Below are 20,321 nucleotides of genomic sequence, written 5' to 3' on the forward strand. Positions count from 1 at the left end.
AGTGAGTTGATGGAAGGGAGGAGAATCAATCAGCATTCAGATATACATTTCAAGCTTCAAAAGGAGTGGAATGCCCCAGATAAGCTTAAAAAGTGATGAAAGAATTAGTGTTAATATTTTAAAGTAAAATTTTGAGTAGAATTTTGTTTTCATGGCAGCATTTAAAGAAAATGGAAATCTAAATGAATCCACTTTGCTTTATGGTACCAGCACACCCACTCCACCCACACGCCGTGTCAATGATGCATTGATACCTTGATGGGTTTCACTTTTAGGAAGTACTCAAAAGCCACCCAGGTGAAATGGCCATGCCTATAAATATGGAATACTATCAAGTATACTACTGATGTTATGAAACATCATAATGGTTCATTTGGAGACATTATCCTGCAGGTTTCAATATTGTTAGTATCCCTTGACAACTCGAGGCTGACTTTTGTATACAGTAAACTCTTTCACATCCAGCGGCCTCGATAATAATAGATAATAGTGAGGTACACCTAGCAATGCATAACACCATAAAAAAACAAGGTTAGGTATTGAGAAACAACCAAATGTATACAGAGTACTTTACGAATAACAGTAGTATTTTACACTATAAACTTGTACTGTATTTGCTGTATTTGTATTTACTTGTGGAAAACATAACTAAAATATACTTATGGTCAAAATGCCAGTTATTTGAGAGTTCCAGATGATAGAATACTGGATATGAAAGAGTTCACTGTATTATGATTAACATGCATTGACAGTCTATACTGAAACAGCACTAGATGAATGTGAAAAATTAACTTTATACAGAGCCATTCAAAGGATAATACAGTCTAATGAAATCAGCAGCATGTTAGCATTACAACTTTACCTAAAAAGACTTATGTGTAAGCTCAAAAGTTTGTCTCTCTCACCAACAGAAATTGCTGCAACAAAATACATTATGGGCTTGTCTACACTAGCTCCCTACTTCAAAGGAAGCACAGTAAGTAAGGTGTCGGGAGATTATTAATGAGTTGCTGTGCTGCATATGCAGCACTTCATTAAGCTAATTCTCCACCGCAGAAACTCTGAAGTGTTAAACTTTGAAGTGCCGGCTCGCATGTCACGTGTAGCCGCAGCTAATCCCCCAGTACTTTGAAGTGCCTGGGCAACTTTGAAGTCCCTTTACTCCTCAAAAGCTTGAGGAGTAAAGGGACTTTGAAGTTGCCCAGGGACTTTGAAGTACTGGAGGGGAAGTTTGGTGCTTTGAAGTTTAATGCTTTGCAGTTTCTGTGAGGGAGAATTAGCTTAATGAAGTGCTGCATATGAAGTGCAGCACTTCATTAATAATCTTCCGACACCTTACTTACCATGCTTCCTTTGAAGTAGGGAGCTAGTGTAGACAGCCCTATGTGACCCATCTGGTCTCCAACATGGTTAGAATAACACGGCAAACATCAATACAACTGGAAGAATAATGAACAATGATGAGATACCAACATTTTAAACTCCTCTCTTCCAGATCCCTCAACAGAGTAAATGTGACAAATTAAAAAGCTATCTTAAAAAGTGCAATTCCCCCCCCCACTAAATATTTGAATGATTATAATCAAAAGGGCTCCATTAACTGCAATTCACTATCCATTTTGGTTAATTTAATGGTTCTAAAATTTTAAAAATAATAAATTTCATTATTTCAGTTGTTTAAATCTGAAATGTCACAATGTTGTAATTGTCGGGATCTTGACCCAAAAAGGAGTTGGGGGAAGGTGGAGGGTTGCAAGGCTATTGCAGAGGTTTGTGTGTGTGGACCGCTACCATTATTTCTGCACTGCTGCTGGTGGTGGTGCTGTCCTCAGAGCTGAATAGCTTGAGTGGCAACTACTAGCTAGGACCCCAGCTCTAAAAGCAAAGGAACCACCAGAGGCAGCAGAAAAATAAAGGTGATGTATGGTATTATCATACTTTCCTCTACACTGCTGCCTGCACAGCTGTGCTCTTAGTCAGTAGCCACCACTCTCTGGCCACCTAGCTCTGAAGGTAGCAGCAAAGAAATAAAGGTGGCATGGCATGGTATTGCTACTCTTACTTCTGTGCTGCTACTAGTAGGGTGCTGCTTTCAAAGCTGGGTTCCTGCTTTTCAGCTACCCAGCTCTGAAGGCAGTGCAGAAGTAAAGATAGCAATACTGTGAGTCCCTGCAACTCCCTTTTGGTCAGGATCCCCAATTTGAGAGAGGCTGGTATTCCCCATGAAATTTGCCTGGTACAGGGTAAAAGCATACAAGACCAGACTGTCTGTGGGTGTGTGTGCATGCGTGCGCGCGCACATACCATATTTCATGGTGTTATGTCGTGGCTGTCAATCTGGTAGGTCCTTAGCAATAGTAATTGAAGAGTACAGAAGAGGAATAGCTGTTTTTGTAATGTTAACTGTGCAATTTTCAAACAACCATATAGAAAAACCTGCTTCCATTGTGGACTGGTGATTATCAAAATTTGATTTGAACAAACACCACTTTATAGAGTTAAGATATCAACCTCTGTGCAACAACTGCTCCTCTCAGGGATGCATGTGGTGAAGGGTCTTCTAGTTTGACCCATCAGGCATACTGCAAAGGTTCAGATCCTAGGCTGTTGACAATATTTCCTGAGTCAGTATGCAGAAAAAATGTCTAGTGATTCAATGAGAGTTTTTGCCTGAGTAAGGCTCTTAAGATCTGGCCTTATTAGAGAAAATTTGTGAGTGAGTCTGTCTGTCTATCCATTTGTTCAAGAACTCCTCTTAAACAGTAAGTGATAGAACCACCATATTTGGTATGTAGCTTCTTCCTATCATAACCTAAAGCAAGGTAAAGGTTTGGTTATTACAAGGACCGCGGCATGTGCTTGGAATCCAATTGATTTCCATAGCACAGAGAGGGAGGTGGCTGCTAGGAAAGAGTTATACTATGTTATGACCCCAGGGGGGCAGAAGGGGCTAGACATGTGGAACTGGGACAGCTAGAATCCCATTGTGCCAGCAGAGGGAAGTGGTGTAGGTAACAAGTAGTTATTTATGTTGGATTGCTGCAGTGTTTCCTAGCACAACCAGAAACCTGTACCTTCCTGAAATGGGAGCTATTCAGGGGAACAATGAAAGGATAGAACAGAAACATTTATAAAATTTGAAAAAGTTTGTTTTATGCAAAATTTCAAGATTTTTCAGGATCAGGTTCCCTTCCCATCAGCTCATAGAGTGCAAGCTAAGAAATTGGATGAATGTCCATGTAGTACTTGAATGGAAAAAGCCTTTGAAAGATGTCTGAATAAACAAGAAAAATGTTTGAAAATTCTCCTAAGACCAGGAAAATGCAGCTACAGTCTCACTCTTGCATTAATTTTGCATTAGTGCAGAAGCCTAATTAACTTCTTACATAAAAATATCTCATACTTCTCCCATTGACTTCCTGCTGTGGGGACAGCAGCAAAAATTGATTTAAGATACATAGACTCCAGCTACACAATTCTTATAGCTGGAGTTGTGTATCTTAAAATGATTTTTTAACTCTAGTGTATACTTGGCCTAAGACACTCCATTATCCCTCTCTCAACCTCAAGAACAAAGAACAAAACATGCTTCTGGGTACTAACTGTCACCCTAATTTTACACTAGAGCCAACACCCTCGTCACACTCATTTGTACAGTAAACCCTTGATTTAATGGACCCTGATTTAACTGACTTTGGAAATAATGGTGGAGTTCTTCACAGACTAGCTAACTCTTAGCCTGGATCCAGCAGGTCCCCAGCCACACCCCTGCCCCCCCCATCCTCCTAGTTATAATCCTTTTATTTACAGCTGTTTTCAAGTGTCTCTTTAAGATGGGAAGACAGAAGTAAAGCAAGGTGAAGACAACAATTGTTATCCTCCTCTCACCATTTATTTGATTCCTCCTTCCCACTACCTCTCCATGGTGGAACAGTTCAGCAATGCAAGAGGCAGGTTAGTATCGGGTGACCAAGTCACCTAACTCTACAGCATCCATGAGTTAATAGCAATGGGCTACAGGGCTAAGCCTATTCACGTACTTTGTACTGGTGGATTGGCCCTTAGTCCTGTGTGGCTTTTCCATTGTTGTCCCTGGAAGTGTTACTAGTGGGGGGTGTCCCAAAGCAGCATAATGAAATAAAGATACACAGTTACAAACTAACTTCAGATACAAACATGATAGAGGCATACAAATGGCATAATCATATTCAGTAAATCAGTATAAGCATAACATAAGCATGTTTTCATAAACCATAAGGAATGCCACTTCCTTCCTTTATCCATAATCCTCTGTACTGTGTCCTCTTTGCCCCTGATCCCTGCACTGCACTCCCTGTACTCCTAACCCTGGTACTGTGTCCCCTTCACTTTTATCCCTGCATCTCCCTCCTGTGCCCTGACCTCTGAGCTGTGCCTCCAAAACTCCTACCCCCGTACTCCCATGCTCTGAGAGAGCAAGAGGTGTGTGTGGGGTGCGGAGAGGACAGGGGCTAAATTCCCCCTTCCCCTGAGATCTCTACTGGGGCTGCTTGCTGTTCCCCTGCCTGTCCCTGTCAAACAATGAGAGAAAAGCACACAATTTGTCTGCCCCCTGCACTCTCCAGTGAGAGGGAGAGAGGAATGCAACAAACTGAGCACTTCCCCTCACTCCCTGAAGTAATCTAGCAAATCAGTGTCCCTTACAAATCTGGGCGAATAGGAGCTTCAGCCTCCCCTACCCTCCCTAAAGGGCTGCAGGGTGGCAGGTTCAGGGCTAGAGCAGTCCTGGACAGAGAGGAGAGATACCCGTCAGCCCCTTTTGCCTGCTTGACTGCTACTTACCAAAGCTTGGCTGGGAGCGTGCTGTTTTCTCCACAGCAGAGAACCTAGCTCACCGACTCCTCCTTAATTTCACCTGTGCTCCTGGTGCTACTTTGTTGGGCTGCCCTGGGTTGGGGCCCTCACTACCCACCCCAAAGGCTGGCCTGGATGTTCAGTTACTCCTACTTTTACCAAAGAAAATGCTGAGTTCTATCAGCTACTTTCTTTTTCCAGTGTTGTCAGTGTTCCTCTTTGACTTAACAGTTTAAGCGTATGTCTTCACAGCACTGTTATCTTAGATGCTCACTTAGATGTTCCACCTACTTTCTCCTGCCCTTCCCTCTAGAGAAATACCTCTCACTCAGATTTAGTAGTGTCTGTCATTTGAGCTAACTGGCTAATCTAGGACTGTTCGTTAAAACCCAAGAGGCTTTCATCTGAACTGGTCATCTCCCCTTTGCAGTGAGGACAGGCACTCATGAAAAGGAGTAACATCATCTGACCTTACTGCTGTACAAAGGACAAGGGATGGGGACCCAGCTCTCCTAATGACTTTCCTGGATACATACCAGCCAGCAGTCCTGTAGCACTTTAAAGACTAAGGCTGCATCTACACTAGCCCCATTGATTTGGAAGGGGCATGGTAATGAGTGAGTTGGGAAAATGATAATGAGGTGCTTTCGAATTGCATGCTGCCCATGCAGATGTGGGCCTTTTGAAAGGACCCCCTGGATTTTGAAAGCCCCTTCTTCCTATTTGGTTTTAGGAAGATGGGGCTTTGGAAGTTTGGGAATCCTTTTAAAAGGCCCCTGTCTACACAGGTGCTGTGCAGTTCAAAAGTGGCACTTTCAAATCACGTGTGGCCACAATTATGCAAATGAGGCACTGCATATTCATGAAGTGCCTCATTAGCATCTTCCCAACTTGCTCATTACTGTGCCCCTTCCTTTTGGAAGTGTAGTGTAAATGTAGCCTAACACAATACTTTACTAGGTAATGAGCTTTTGTGGGACTGACCCACTTCTTCAGATCAAACATACATACACACAAACATGGGTACATGAAGTATCAGTGAGGATACAGCAGCTCAGTTAAGACTTAGCAGTGTGGCTGCTCACACCTGGATAGCTGTATCAGGTGCTTATAACTTCAGTTAACTCTGCAGTGATGCTATACCCTTAAGGTACATATATGGTCCCCAGTGCTGAAATACCTAACTACTGAACCTCACAATTTTTAGAGTATTTATTTATCCTGCTCCTAAAACTTGAGGTAAGGAAGGAGCTTTTTTAAGAGGAGATGGGTTAGGGATGGTCTTCAGTCTTATCATGAGATCAGGGATAAAATTAAATGATCTCTTGAGGTCCCTCTCAGGCCTGTGACTATTTCCATTTTACAGCCAGGGCAGTGAGACACAGGAAGACTGGGTGACTTGTCCAGTGTTATACAAGAAATCTGCAGCAGGAAAGGTAATTGATCCCGAGTCCCATACTTGAACTGTAGGGAAAGAAAGAATGGGAGGTGCCTTGTCTTCACTAGGCTTTTAGGAGACAGGCAAGATACATTAGTTACAACATTGTAGAAAGCACCTTTTTGTAATACAGACATAGCTCTTGTTCTACAGCAAGGACTCTTCAACGTCCCTGCCCCAGGATCCACTTCTGACAACAAAAGGACTCGATGGGGGGAGACAGGGTCTGGTCCTCAGCACTGTGGGTGGGGGGGGGGTAGAGCTTGGCCTTTTGCTTCAGCCCTGGTTCCCTGACAGCCTAACATTGCCCCTGGCAGCCTCATTAAGATGGGGTCGATGGTGACCCGCGTTGGGCTCCTGAACCACGGTTAGAGAACCGCTGGCCCGGAGTCCCCCTGAGGGCGGGTGGCGTTTGCAGCCAGCTCAACCCCGCACCACAGCCCGGGCGTGACCTTGCCCGGGCTCGCCTGAGAGCAGGGACACGCTGCAGGCCGGACGGTGAGGGGAAGGGGTGCGGTAGGGGCGGGGGACTGAAACTGAAGCCCAGGGAGCGGAGGGGCCCGCGGAAGCAGGAGGGCCTGTGGCGGCCCCGGGACGCCCCTCGCCGAGAGGCCTAAAGGGAGGCAGGCGGCCCCACTGCCGCAGGCCGCCGGCGGAGACGAGCCCCGGAGACGAGCGACGCGCCGGTGACTGCCTTGCTCATTCCCGCCGAAGCAGCTGGCACCGGACGGACCGGACCGGACCGGACCGGACCAGCCACTGGCCTGACCAGGCCCTGCCTCTCCTAGGGAACAGGACCGTTGGCGGAGCAGCAAGTGCCGCGCTAGGAGCTCGGCATCCCCCTCCCCGGCCAGCAGGAGCATCACGTCATCCCGGCCGCTCAGGACGCACGCGCAGCATTGCGGGTCCCCCCCGCCCCCGGAACAGCTGGGGGCTGTACCCATAATGCCGCGCGGCGCAGACTGCTCCGCTCAGTCATGGAGGCAGCGGCAGTTGCCGCCGCCGCAGCTGGAACAGCTGGATCAGCCCCGGCGCCGGCCGCCTCCTCCCGGGCGCGCTGAAGCCCCCCGCATCCCTCGGGCTCCAGCATGAGTGGGGGCGGCCCCTCGGCGCCCGGCCGCTTCGCCGACTACTTCGTGATCTGCGGCCTGGACACCGAGACCGGGCTGGAGCCGGACGAGCTCTCGGGTGAGGGGCGCCGGGCCCCGAGGCTGGGGGGAGGCTGCCTTTGTCCGGCAATACGCAGCCCTCGGCCTGGCCTGGGCTGGGCTGCGGCTGCCCCACTGCCGTTCCCTGGTAATTGCCCCGCTCGCCGGGGGCGGCGCCCCGCTCTGGGGCAGGGTTGGGGGGTAATTGCCGCACTCGCCGAGGGGCGCCCCGCTCTGGGGCAGGGTTGGGGGGTAATTGCCGCACTCGCCGAGGGGCGCCCTGCTCCAGGGCAGGGTTGGGGGTAATTGCCCCGCTCTGGGGCAGGGTTGGGGGGTAATTGTTTCACTCGCCGGGGGGGCACCCCACTCCAGGGCGGGGATGGGGGGTAATTGCCCTACTGGCCGGGGGCGCCCACCTCTGGGGCAGGGATGGGGATAATTGCCCTGCTCTGGGGCACGGGTGGGGGCGTAATTGCCCTGCTTGCCGGGTGGGCGCCCCGTTCCGGGGCAGGGATGGAGTATGCTGCTAAGGGGGTGTTGTGGCTATTTTCTGGTGCCCTGAGGATGCCCGTCTGGTTGGGGTGTGCTGCGAACAGCTCCAGTGGGTTGATTTGGTACGTGCTGGATCTGGGGCGCAGAGAGTCAGTCCAAGGTCCCTGCAATCTGCTTTGTTGCAGTGGCAGCAGGGTGCCCTGTTCCTGCCCCAGGTAACTCAGTCAGAGCCCCGAGGTGCCGCTGGTGGGGCTGACTTGCTCTGTTGCTTTCTCCTGGTGTGCTGAGGGCAGCTGGAGGAGGGGAAAGGGTGCTGCTGCTGGTAGCCCTGAACTGCTGGTTGCTCTGAACTGCTGGAGGGCAGGGCTGCACAGAAATGCCCATTTTGGTCCTTCCTCAAATTATGTGTCGTCTTTCTGCACGCGTTTGGGGCTCCTTCATTTCAAGCAATGTAAATATTTCAGTAATGACCCCTAAGCAGAGCTGGGCATCATGAGGCTTTCTTTCTAAGAAGAGCAGTTTTCAAACTCCAATGGAAATGTTACAAATATCAGTTATCCTAACTCGGGTGCAGCGGTATTAGGCATGTTGGGATGTTCCAGTATGTCCTAAACACATTCCCGAGGGTCAGTAACATACCTCTTCAGGTCAATGTACCTTTAGAATATCAGAGAGGTAGCTGAGTTAGTCTGTATCTTCAAAAACAGCAAGAAGTCTTGTGGCACCTTACAGACTAACAGATATTTTGGAGCATTAGCTTTCTTGGGCAAAGACCCACTTCGCCCACAAAAGCTTATGCTCCAAAATATCTGTTAGTTTATAAGGTGCCACAGGACTTCTTATGGTTTTTGTAATGTAAGAGATCACTCTTCTAGTTTGGGTCCAGGGACTTCACAGGTTTATTTAGCCATGAAGTGTATTCCAGATAAATACATCACTTCAAACTTGTTTTGTAATGGTTGCACCTTTTTGGAGCTCATTATCTGTACTTAAGGTTAATATTCTTATTAAAAATAGTATCTGTGTACCTGTATGTCTGGTGTGGTGTAGTGTTTTGTCATATCTTTGTGGCTGCTTCCCTCAGCTGATGAGAGATGCCTGTTGTCCTTTAAACATTTTAAGATAAATGGTTAAAATCATTTTTAGAGTTTCGGAAATTGTGTGCTTTTTGAAGAGCAAATTAAATTACATTTTGTAAGTTTTATCTTGAGCTACAACAGCAAAATTTAAGTGATAAGATGCTCAACTAGTTTCAAAAATATATCTAATTTCTTTTTATCTTAGAAGCTGTGTCATTCTTATCTGATATGCAGTTTTTGGGAACAGTTTGTCATTGACTTCTGGTTAGGAGGTGTGTCTTACAATTGAAAGATTGTTGTATGATATTACCTTGATTTTATGTCAGAATTACAATCCTCTTATGTGAAGTTTATGTGACGTTTACAGGGCTAGATTCTAATATCTTTTCTCTGGTACAGTTGCACCTTGCTTCACAAGTAGTCCCATTGACTTCAGTTGGACCATTTATGGAGTAAAACCTTTTTCTTGCCAAACATTGTACCAGCATTTGGTTCTACTGTAATTTTGGCATACTATGACTGAAAGCATTGGAGTTGTATTTACACTAGTGTAGTTAAGCTCAGAATCTGGCCCACATTTTTTTTGTTTGTTTTTTTTTGTTTTTGTTTCCTTAAATATGTTTCATCATGTGTGGTGGGTGCTATTGTCTTAATAATATTGACTGAAAATTCTTGACTTTATTTACTCAAGTGAAATTTGTATTGATGATTACTTGTTTTATTTACTAAATATACATAATTTTGGCTGTCACTGAAACTTTTTCTTATTAATCACTTGGGCTGTATCTACACTAGAGATACAAGTGGGGTTTTGTAGATAAAACCAGTGAAGCGTCTACACATAAAATGTGTTTTGTCAACAGAAACTGTTGACAAAAAAACTGTTGAGACGCTCCAGGGGCCCTTTTGTTGACCAAGCCGATTGAAAGATAGATCCATTTTATGTGTCGATGTGATCTGTTGACAGAAGTTTTGTAGGAACATCTCTTCCGACAGTAACTTCTGTAGACAGATGCTTCTAGTGTAGGCAAAACCATAGGGCCAAATTCTTTCATCCTTACGCATGCACAGTAGTAACTTACTGTATAATGAGTCCTTTTCCGTTTCAGTAGGAGTAGCTAAATAATGATATTAGTCTGAGCGTGCAGTCCTTAAGCAGTCAATCTGGTACTTAAAAGTACATTATAAAGTTTAGTTTGGAGGATACGGACAACTGTATCTTTGGGGGGCAAAACGTTTGAGAGACTCCAAAGGTATAACGCTGCTTTAAGGAAGGTAGGAGTGACCAAGACTTTTAAGTTGAAAACAGTTGGTCCTTCCTGATATTATGTTTCTGTATCCTATTATTGTGTGGTTTGTTTTTTTTTTTGCTTCATTTTGAGTTCCACAATTTGCTGCACAGTACTGTTTCCTCCTGTTGAGTGTGAGTAGCTGCCTCTCTTAGACTAAAATGCAAAATATTAAGTGTATGTTTTTTTAGCTTTGAGCTAACTATCCAATATTTAGGCATCTGAAAGATTGTTGTATGATGTTACCTTGATTTTATGTCAGAAATAATATGGTGTTTTTGTACTACCTTTCCATACTAAATGAAATATAGGCTCAGATCCTCTAACTGTTCCATATGGGTGCAGGGTTTGCCCGTGTCCAGCAATTTACTGAATTGGAGCTGTACTTTGCCATTGTGAGAAGCACGCTGTTTAAAGACATTCTGTATTCCTTGAGGAAGAAATGAAGACTAGAATACAATGAAACAACTGATAAGAAAAAAAAATTTGAAACTTCACTGTATATAATTTTTTTCTTTTTTTCAGGATAGGTGGATGAGTTTAGCATCAGAAATTAGTCTAAGATAAAATCCTGATCCAAAGCCTATTGATGCCATTGGAAAGACTTCCATTGACTTCACTGGGCTTTGGATCAGGAGTCAGCTGTGCCACTGCACCTGTCGGACCCTTGATCCGCCCCCACCCCCACCCGCTGCCACTCACAGGAGCCATGAAACTGACTAGTATGGCAGTGCTGGTCAGTTTCCTGGATCCAGCAAGTGGCAGGGAGTTGGGAACCAGACAGCAGCCTGGCTCCCCTTCACTTGCATTGACCAGTGCTGCTGCACTATTCAGTTTCTTGGCTCCCGTGAGTGGCAGGCAGCCGGAGGGAAACTGATCAGTGCTGCTGTGCCTGACTCTGGCCTCCCTGCCTCTATGCTCTGACTCCTGCAAGACATCATCTAACCAACTATGGCTAGGTTGTGCAGCAGTCGGGATAATTGACAGGTTTTAGTTTAGGAAAACACAATACATCTGAAAATTGAGATTATTGGAACCATTAAGTTGTGCAATAAATAACCTCTGTGATTTGACCTTATTTTCATTAATTTTTCTTCTCCTTGAAGCATAATCTGTGTAGGGTAAGGACTATGCCCACTCACGTGTTTGTACAGCAGGTAGCAAAATGAGGCCTTGATACTGATTAGGGCTGTGGGCACTTAGCATCATGAATGCTTCTACGGTAGTGATCCTGGAAATCATCAAGGAAAATAACTGGCTTTTGAACAAGTCAAATGGAATATGAATTATACAAGTTTGGTTGCTGACATCCCCTGTGTAATGTATGTTTCAGCAAAGTAAAGTGAAAATACTGGTATAAGTTAATCCTAGTGAGAACTTGACTGACTTCAGTAGAGCTGCACCTGAATGAGTTTGGCATAGTGTTTCTAGAGCCATAAGTGTTTCTCTTGATCATTACTGTAGCAATATTGTTTCCCATCTGTGCCTGTCTCTTTACATTTGGAAACTCTGCCTGGCTCTGTTAATCTTCAAGCACACCTGTGTTTTTTGTGGTTATTGTTGTTGCTTCTCCACATGAAGTTTAGAATAGATAGTCCCTGGTTGTAGGGTTTTTTTCCCCCATAGAACTTCCCTTTCCATTTAAAAACCTTTTAAATATCATTTAGATAAACTCAAGTAATTGAACTTGTCTTTGTGTCATGTAGGTCAAGTAATAAATTTCTTATTGTATTAGAACATCAGAAATATCATTTTCCTTCTTTGTGGGGACTAATAGAAAAATATTGTTGCCAGCAAATATTTGAATGATGGTTAGACTTGACTTTATCTTGTTTTAAAATACCATGTAAGTTTCTTGTTTTGTTTTTTTTTTTCTTTCACTAGGAAGTCAGAGAAGGAAAATGTTGTAATGCTTACCTTTTGATTAATACTTTCCCTCCTAACTCCTAAGGGCTTTTTTTGGATAAAGGATTAGCTTGTGATTTAAGATGCAGGTTTGGGAGTCAGACCTGTGGCCGTTTCCTGCAATAGACTTCTGCAGCAGGTTGTATACCGATTGAATAAATTAACATTTCTTTATCTGTTCTGTGGTGTGGATATGTATTCCTTTTGGCAAAGATGAATGTGTTGGTGAGAGATGGTGGTTTGACTTTCCTGGAGATTGAGGTAGTGTTGGAATAACAGCAGTGCAGGCTTCCCACACTGCAATGACAGTGTGCATAGGCCCTCCGTCGAGGGATTAATTTTAAAGCGGAAAGGGTATTTTGGCCTCTGAGCTTGCTAACAAAGGTGCTGATTCTCTTACGGCAGCCTGTCTAGTAGGACTGAATTAAGCCTTCCCATTGATTTCACATGGGCCATTCTGGACAGACATCAAATGATAACTCTGGAGTCTTATTTGAACTGTCACCAGTGAAATGCTGGAGGTCCCATCAGCAGTTGAACTCAATCTTCCTTTCTCCGAGAAGCCTGAGTTGCTTTCTGTGTTTGAGTGCCAGAGATCCTTTGTCTCAATGGGAACTGAGGCAGACGTGCTGTGGCAGCTGATGTGTAGAATAAAGAGCGAGAAGGCTGATGTAAGGAAAAGCAGCTGTACTCCCTTAATTGCATTTGGAGTTACAATTTAATAAGCTGTTTCTAGAATATTATGCTTTTGATTATCATGTCTATGGTGGAGGTTAAATTACAAGTTGTGTATTTTCCAAAATCTTCATTATCTAAACCGTTTCACTACCTTTTCAGAAAATCCCAATGTCTTTGATGTTCAAGTTGCTTGTAAAAAGAGTCTGTTGTATAAGAAGATGCTGGTAGTGGGGGTTTCTGGGTTCTCTTGTGAGTGCGTCAGTGCTTCAAGATAGTTTAAAAAAATTAATACAGGTTGAACCTGTCTAGTCCACCACACTTGGGACCTGACTGGTGCCGAAAATGAGAATTTGCTGAACCATAAGAGGTAAATATTGTCTACCAGCATTACCAACACTTTCACTACATGCTGGGTTCTTAGAAAAGGACAAAGCAGCAGAAATGTAGCACTTCAAAGACTAATAAAAGTATTTGTTCTGTGGTGAGCTTTTGTTATTTGTTCTGTGGTGAGCTTTTTTCTTTAAAGTGCTACATTTCTGCTCCTTTGTTTTCTTGGAGTACAGACGAACACAGCTACCTCTCTGTTGGGTTCTTAAAAGCCATTTGGGGTGAATTGGAGCTAAAAAACAGCACAGAACACTGAGACTGGTGGCTGTAAACAAACTATGAAATCATGGGAAAATGTGGCTACCTCCATGATAAATGATCATGCAGCTAACTAAAATCATGTTGGATTATGGACACTGAGGTTCAACTTGTGTTTTAAAAGTTACTTTTCTGGAGCTTGCTTGAAGTGATATGTCATAGGATGGTATTCCTCTCTTCTCTCTATTCCAGTGCCCCACTCCCCTCAGCCCATGTATGAAACATTATGTAAGTGTGTTTCTGCACCCTTGTTGATCTTTTAAAGGGCCAGCTTTTCCTACAAAAGAGAAACTACAATGCTGTTGTAGTCATAAACTGAAAGTAAGGCCACATTTGTATCATATGTGGAAAAAGTACCCCAAAAGTTACTTGAGTAAAGTACAGCTCTCCTGGGGGTAGGGGGGAATGTATGAAAGTACAAGTCACTGGTGTCTTTCTGGAAAACTACTTGAGTAAAAAGTCACATGGGCATTCATACACACATTGCATCTTTATTGTACTCAAGTAACCATAAGTGAAAGCAGCTGCGCGTTTACTCAAGTAACTTTTGGTGTACTTTTTCCTCCTCTGTTATACACTACACCAGAAGGTTGACCTGCTCAGGGGTTTGAGTTTGCAAGTCAGGGTTCAGCATGTCCTAGGGAGGTTGACAGGAGAAACTCTCGCACTGACCTTCTTCAGTGAGGTTATCCATGTAACTGATTTCAGATAAATTGGTTCTAGCTTTGCAATTGCTGTGCCTAGAATTGGGTATCTGCAGTCCACTTACTTTCCCTAGTGTAGATGTTGCCTCAGAGTAAAGGTTTCTCTCTGGGGATGTTTCAAACTACAGTAATCATGATCCTTGTAATGACAGTAGTTACTAATTGTTTGCACAGTTGTGGCCTTTCTAGTTGGTAGTCTCCCCTCTTTTGTGCTCTTAGGGCTTGTCTACACTTGCCCCCAACTTCGAAGAGGGCATGTTAATCAGGGCGACGGGAGATTACTAATGAAGTGCTGCAGTGAATATGCAGCACTTCATTAGGCTAATTCTCCCCTGTGGCAACTTCGAAGAGTCAAACTTAGAGGTGCCGGGATGCATGTAGCTCTGGGCACTTCGAAGTGCCTTTACTCCTCGCATGTGCCTTTACTACTACATGCGTGCTAGCACTTCAAAGTTTGACACTTTGAAGTTGCTGTGGGGGAGAATTAGCCTAATGAAGTGCTGCATGTTCACTGCAACACTTCATTAGTAATCTCCCGTCGCCCTGATTAACATGCCCTCTTCGAAGTTGGGGTCAAGTCTAGACCCAGCCTTAGACTTTTCGTGTTAGTGCTTTTGAGTTCTCTCTCATCCACATGCTTCATATGGCAGCACATTTGTGGTAAAAGCTTCCTGTATTCGTGGTCTTCTGTCAAGTTTACAACTGTCTAGCATGTGAAATTTTATCAAACACAGAAACGGTGTCTGAAGTTGAAACCAACTGATTCAAGGTGGGGAATTTGCTTGGAAAGCTGTCATGTCAAACTCATTTCCTCCTCCTTTCAGGAAAAAAAAAAAAAGGCCCCGCCCCCCAATGACTGTTGGGGTGATTGTGATTGATTGCTTTATGGGGGTTTATGGCAGGGCTGGTCTCCACAGTATTTATTCAGCCTTGTTTTCTCTCCTGGAGAAACTTTTGCAGCAAGTGGTGTCTCTGGGCATCCTGTAAGGTGCTGATAACAAACTTAAACAATAATTCAAGTGGAGTATAAACAGAAAGGGACCTGAAAGTGCTAGAGTGACTAGAGAGCTAAGTCTCCTGGGAAGTCCCTGGATTTTAAGTTCATAGACACCTTGGTAACTTTTAACTTTTATAAGTGGGACATAGGTTCCTAAGTCACTTCAGGTGTTTTTAGAAAATGTGATCCCTTTGTCTTCACATCTATCTGTAGTACGAGGCATGATTCTGGGAAGTTAGGAGCTATAGGAAATGAGTTACTATCCGTGTTGGCTGCCATATGCACTTCTGTCTAGGCCAGATGTACACTGCTTAACTTTTTCCCCAGAATTTGAAATGGCTTTAAAACCCGTTAAGATTATTGCAGCAGCATTGCAATCCATGCACTCTTCTGCACCATGTAACTGTGTTCCTGGCATCTGCGATTGTGCCTGACATTACAGTATACCATCTGCTCCGGAACAGGTACAGCTGCAGGGGGAGGGGGCCGGGGGGCTAGTGCACAGTCTGTTAGCTCTTCATGGGAGTAATTGTTGTAGCTCTTACCCAGAGAATGATAGATTCTCATGAGAAGCTTTGACTTGTCATGTGCTTGAGAAGAAGTGAGGTGGGGAGCAGTGTAATTATTAATATTTGGTGTGTTGTTTTAATGTGTTTGCTCCTTAAAAGCATTTTCCAAACGCTCATCCTTACAAACAGCCCTTTGAGGGCAGAGACACCTTTATTTCATTGCACAAGCAAGATAGTTTGAGATAAATTGATTTAGTCAAGGCCAGACGGAGATGTCAATGTTAGTTCATATTAAAATTCGGCTGTTCCTGGCTCCCAGTCCTCTGCTTGGACCAAGCCTTTCTAGAGCTGCTTCTACATTCGCCCTCGCCCGTCAGAGGTGGCGTAGTAATGAGGCAATTCGAAGCAGGCTAAAGAGGCGCTAACATGCATATTCAGCACTTCCTTCCTTAGCATAATGGTGGATGCATGAATTTCGAAGCTGCTAACTTTGAATTGCAGATTGACAGTGAAGATGAGGCCGGTTTTGAAATAAGCACCCCACTTTGACATTCCCTCACTCCCACAGAACTAGGTCAGAGTAAGGGAATGTGGAAGCGAGGTGCTTATTTCGAAGCTGCCCCCATCTTCACTGTCAGTCTGTGTTTTGAAGTCTACACTTTGAAATTTCTGCAGCTGTCATTACGTTAATGTGGCACTGAATATGCACATTAGTGCCTCATTAGCCTGCTTCAAATTGCCTCATTACCATGCCACCTCAGACGGGAGGGACTGAGTGTAGAAGCAGCCCAAGAGAGATACAGGACCAGAATACCTGATTTTTCTTCTAGTATCAAAACTAGACACCTTTTCAGATTTTTCTAAAGTCATGTAATTCAGTGACTTTCCTGAGAAATAATTCTTGGGGGCATTATGTAACCTTGTGATTGACTAATTAAAGGAAAAGTACTCTTCTCTTAACCAAGAGCACTTCCACTTCCCTATTTATGTATTGAAGTGAAACTGACCTGCTTTGGCTGTCTGTGCTGCATGGCAAATAAGCTGGACTGACTTGGATAAGATTGCTCAGCAACTGTAGCTTTTCTTTGCGTTGGAACCTAGAGATGGGACATTAACACTGGGCGCTCTTGATTGTAGAATATTTCCAACTTTGCTGCAACTAAGGTGAAGTTTGATGACCTGCCTGAAGTTCTCCAAAGATGTTCTACTTGCTCAGGCTTTTCTTAGGTTGGTAGGTGTACAGTAGTCACTCCAGTTATGAGAGGGTGTGTGGGAATGCAACCTGCACATAACTTGAATTTTGTGTAAGTCTGGGGGGCGGTTTTTTCCCCTGGCAGAACACATGTTCTGCAGCTGGAGAGCAGCAGGAGCACCTGGATCTCCTTTTGAAAAGTGAATCCTAGGGTCGCAGGGGCAGTCAGGAATAGTTGGCAGGTTGGGACTGTGGAAAGGGGGAATGGGGGGGGCTAAGCCTGGTGTGGGTTAGGGCTGCAGCAGGGGGAGGGAGTGGAGTTGAGCCAGGGCTTGCAGCCCTGTGGGGAGTTGAGCTGGGGCTGCGCAGCGAGGGGTGTGAGCTGGAGCCATGCGGGGTGGAGGGGCTGAAACGGGGCCACACGGGGCTGCAGGGGATTGACCCAGAGCTGGGTGCAGTGGGATTTTGAGTTGGGCTTAACACTCGTTAATGGCAGTTAAGCCCAACTTGAAATCGTGCATTTCGAGGGATTACTGCGTCTGCATGTCTGGGATGAGTAGGTGGCGGATGTTACAGTTTGTGTTATCTGCACCTGTATTTCCCTTATCTGGTCCCTTGAGGGCTTCCCTCCCTTCCAGGCAAGAGTTTTTTTTCTTGGGAGGAGACATGTTTCTCTTCTTCAGGAACTGCCAGTTGGTTGAGAGCTCCCAAAGTCCCTTTATCTTACCTCATATTGGGGGTGGCAGGATGGGGGTGGTGGGTAGCCGTGTTAGTCTGTATCTGCAAAAACAATGAGAAATCCTGTGGCACCTTATAGACTAACAGATTTTTTGGAGCATAAGTTTTCATGGGCAAAGACCCGTTTTGTCAGACGTGTGTGTAACTAGTGTGGGTATATTGGAAACTAGATTTCTGTTTTGTTTTTATGCTCTACTGGGAAAGTACTGAAACTTATGACAAACTTAATTTTTTTAATGCTTTATAAAAAAAAGAAGTCCAATTATTTGGACTTGATGCAATTGTGCCAAATATCCTGCAGCTCCATGATGTTTCTTCCATGAAAGCCGCCATTTATTTGCCTGCTTGTTAGGCAGGTGGACAGGAAGAGATTGCAACAGAAAATTCCTTACTGTGCGCTGAAATCGATGGCTATTTAAGTGGTGTGTTGCTTTTTTCTTAAAGCTCTGTAATACGTGTCACCATGGGGGGCAGGAAGGGGGCAGGAAATCTGTTCCCATGTTCCCAACAGGGTTGCTTAGCTGACACAACCTAAGATAATGAAATAGAGGGAAAAGGAAGAGCCTACCTGCCATATTAACTGCAGTTCTTTTCACTTTTCCAAGAGAAACAAACTGATCGGTTAGCGTTTGAGTTTGAAATCATTTCTTTGGACTGCACTATAGCAGAAAACCTTAACTGTGGCCTCAAAAACACAGACCAATATTTAGTCAGTTTCCTAGTAGGCAGGTATCTGTACCACAAATTAGCACCCCTGTTGGCTGCACAGAGGATAAAAGCTACCTTTTTAAGGCCGGATTGTTTGGTCATGGTTAAATGACATTGGTGGGTCACAGTATTACTGTTAGTCACTAGCATGGAAAAATCCTCAGGTATACGTTTACAGATATGAGACTCATAGATTTCAGGATGATTTGTCACAAAGATTCTGAGTTACGAATCCTGCCTAAGTGACAGGTCAGTGCCAGTGGCTGAGACCTTAATATTCAGTAACAAAACCAATGCTCATATAATAAAATGGGTACCTGTGGTTCTTAAGAAAATATTCTAATATATCTTATATGTTGTAGTTGTCCTGAGGGTTAAGGATGAAGTTTTTGAAAGAAGCCTAAATCCCAGCCAGTACTTAATTTAAGTGGCTTGATATATTGTTTTCAGTTCAACATTGATTAGATTTAATGATTTCCTTAAAGGAGGAGTAACTGCAAGCATGGAAAGTGAGCGTTCTCGGGTAAAAATGAAAACAATTAGTTTTTTAGCATGTCCAGGACGAATGGGAGAGCAGGAGGAAAATGCTTTTGAATGAAGAATAGATGTGATTTTGTTTGAGAGAGTTGAAGGAAGGAAGGAAACCAGTCAGAATTTGGAACCACTCTGGTCCATCTTTGTAATGGCTGTTCATTTATGGATCTGGCAGCTGCGACTTTGGTTGAATCTTGTTTTTGTTCCAAGAGCCCTTGTTTAGTAGTTGCGTTTCTTGCTTCAGCTACTGCCAAGCCTTGGATGCTGTTTCCTGTTTTTTATAGCTTTCACAATAACACTGCTAAAGTATTAAGCAGAGGATCCAGCTAGCCTTTCAGGAGCAGGTTTGAGCTTGGCTGTGTGTCTCTTGGTGAGGGTTTCTCCTGACTTCAGACATTTAGATTGGGTTAAAACACAACCGTGAAGAGTCATTTTAACTAACGTGTTCAACTTGACTTTGAAGCTAGTGGAGGTGGGGAGCAGTTGCATCTAACATGCCAGCTGATCCTGGTAGACTCATGCTACTGTTACTATGACCCCTCAAGGCAGTGTTTTAGCACTATGTAATTTACTGGTGAAGATAGGCTTTAAGGGATTTAAACTTTGCAACTGAGAGTTGTGTTGGATGTCCAACAACAAAAAGAGAGGCTTTTCAACGTGTTAAAATGTGACTTGCTGACTGAACCAAACATATAAGCTGAAATGTTGCGGGATTATTAGGGATCTGGTAGTAGTAGTAGGCATCCTTCAGAGAACCAACGGTAGCAATGCTTCGTCTGTGGATTATAGGCTTGGATAAATTGGTTTATTAGATAAAATAATCTTACAGGCTTTCAGTTTTTTTCACTTTATGGGAAGAATTTCTTAAATCTTTTTATATGTTCTGTTAATTCTGGTGTGGGTTGAATCAAGACTCCCGCTATCATTCTTGCCCAGAGCTGAATTTTGAATAAGTCCTTCATTGTAAGCTGAAAGTCCCCACACGCCACATTGTCTGTCTGCATTTTGGAAATAATTTTGATGCTGTCACTTGATACCCATAATCTCTTTTGATTGTGCAGCATGCTATCACATAGTGCAGTTTTCACCCAAAACCCCAAGAACAACAGCAGTAAAGAGAGAGTTCTTTGCTGTTCACTTTAAGTATGTCCATGTACACATGCACTGCAGCTTCTTAGAAGCAGGTTAGACTTAATGTAAAACACACCTTAATTTCAAATGCATGCACTAATTTATTATAACTTTGGACTATTATTTGCTTGGCTCTGCGTTGAATGAATATGTGCATTGTTTGGATGTATTCTCTCTGGCAGCCAGACTAACAGCATGGGTGAGGGAGACTCTCCAATGTTCCCTCTAACTTTTCCAAACATTTGGAATAAACTTTATTATGTGCCCCACGGTATGTGCGGATGTCCACCACAAGAAGACA

General features: G+C 44.1%; 1 protein-coding gene across 10 annotated transcripts in view; it reads left to right on the plus strand.

Moving 5' to 3' along the window:
- The first annotated feature begins 7,241 nt into the window (after window positions 1–7,241).
- The window catches only part of DENND5A (DENN domain containing 5A), a 116,306-nt gene continuing 103,226 nt past the window's right edge, over window positions 7,242–20,321 (plus strand). For all 10 annotated transcript variants that reach the window (XR_012645989.1, XM_074997429.1, XM_074997431.1 and 7 more), the window contains exon 1: window positions 7,242–7,459. Coding sequence is in view for 9 of the 10 variants with exons in the window: in XM_074997429.1 (XP_074853530.1) it covers window positions 7,360–7,459 (100 nt within the window). In the remaining variant the exon portion in view is untranslated. The remainder of the gene's footprint in view (window positions 7,460–20,321) is intronic.

This window comes from Carettochelys insculpta, chromosome 6 (genome assembly GCF_033958435.1).
Source record: "Carettochelys insculpta isolate YL-2023 chromosome 6, ASM3395843v1, whole genome shotgun sequence".
NCBI lineage: Eukaryota > Metazoa > Chordata > Testudines > Carettochelyidae > Carettochelys > Carettochelys insculpta.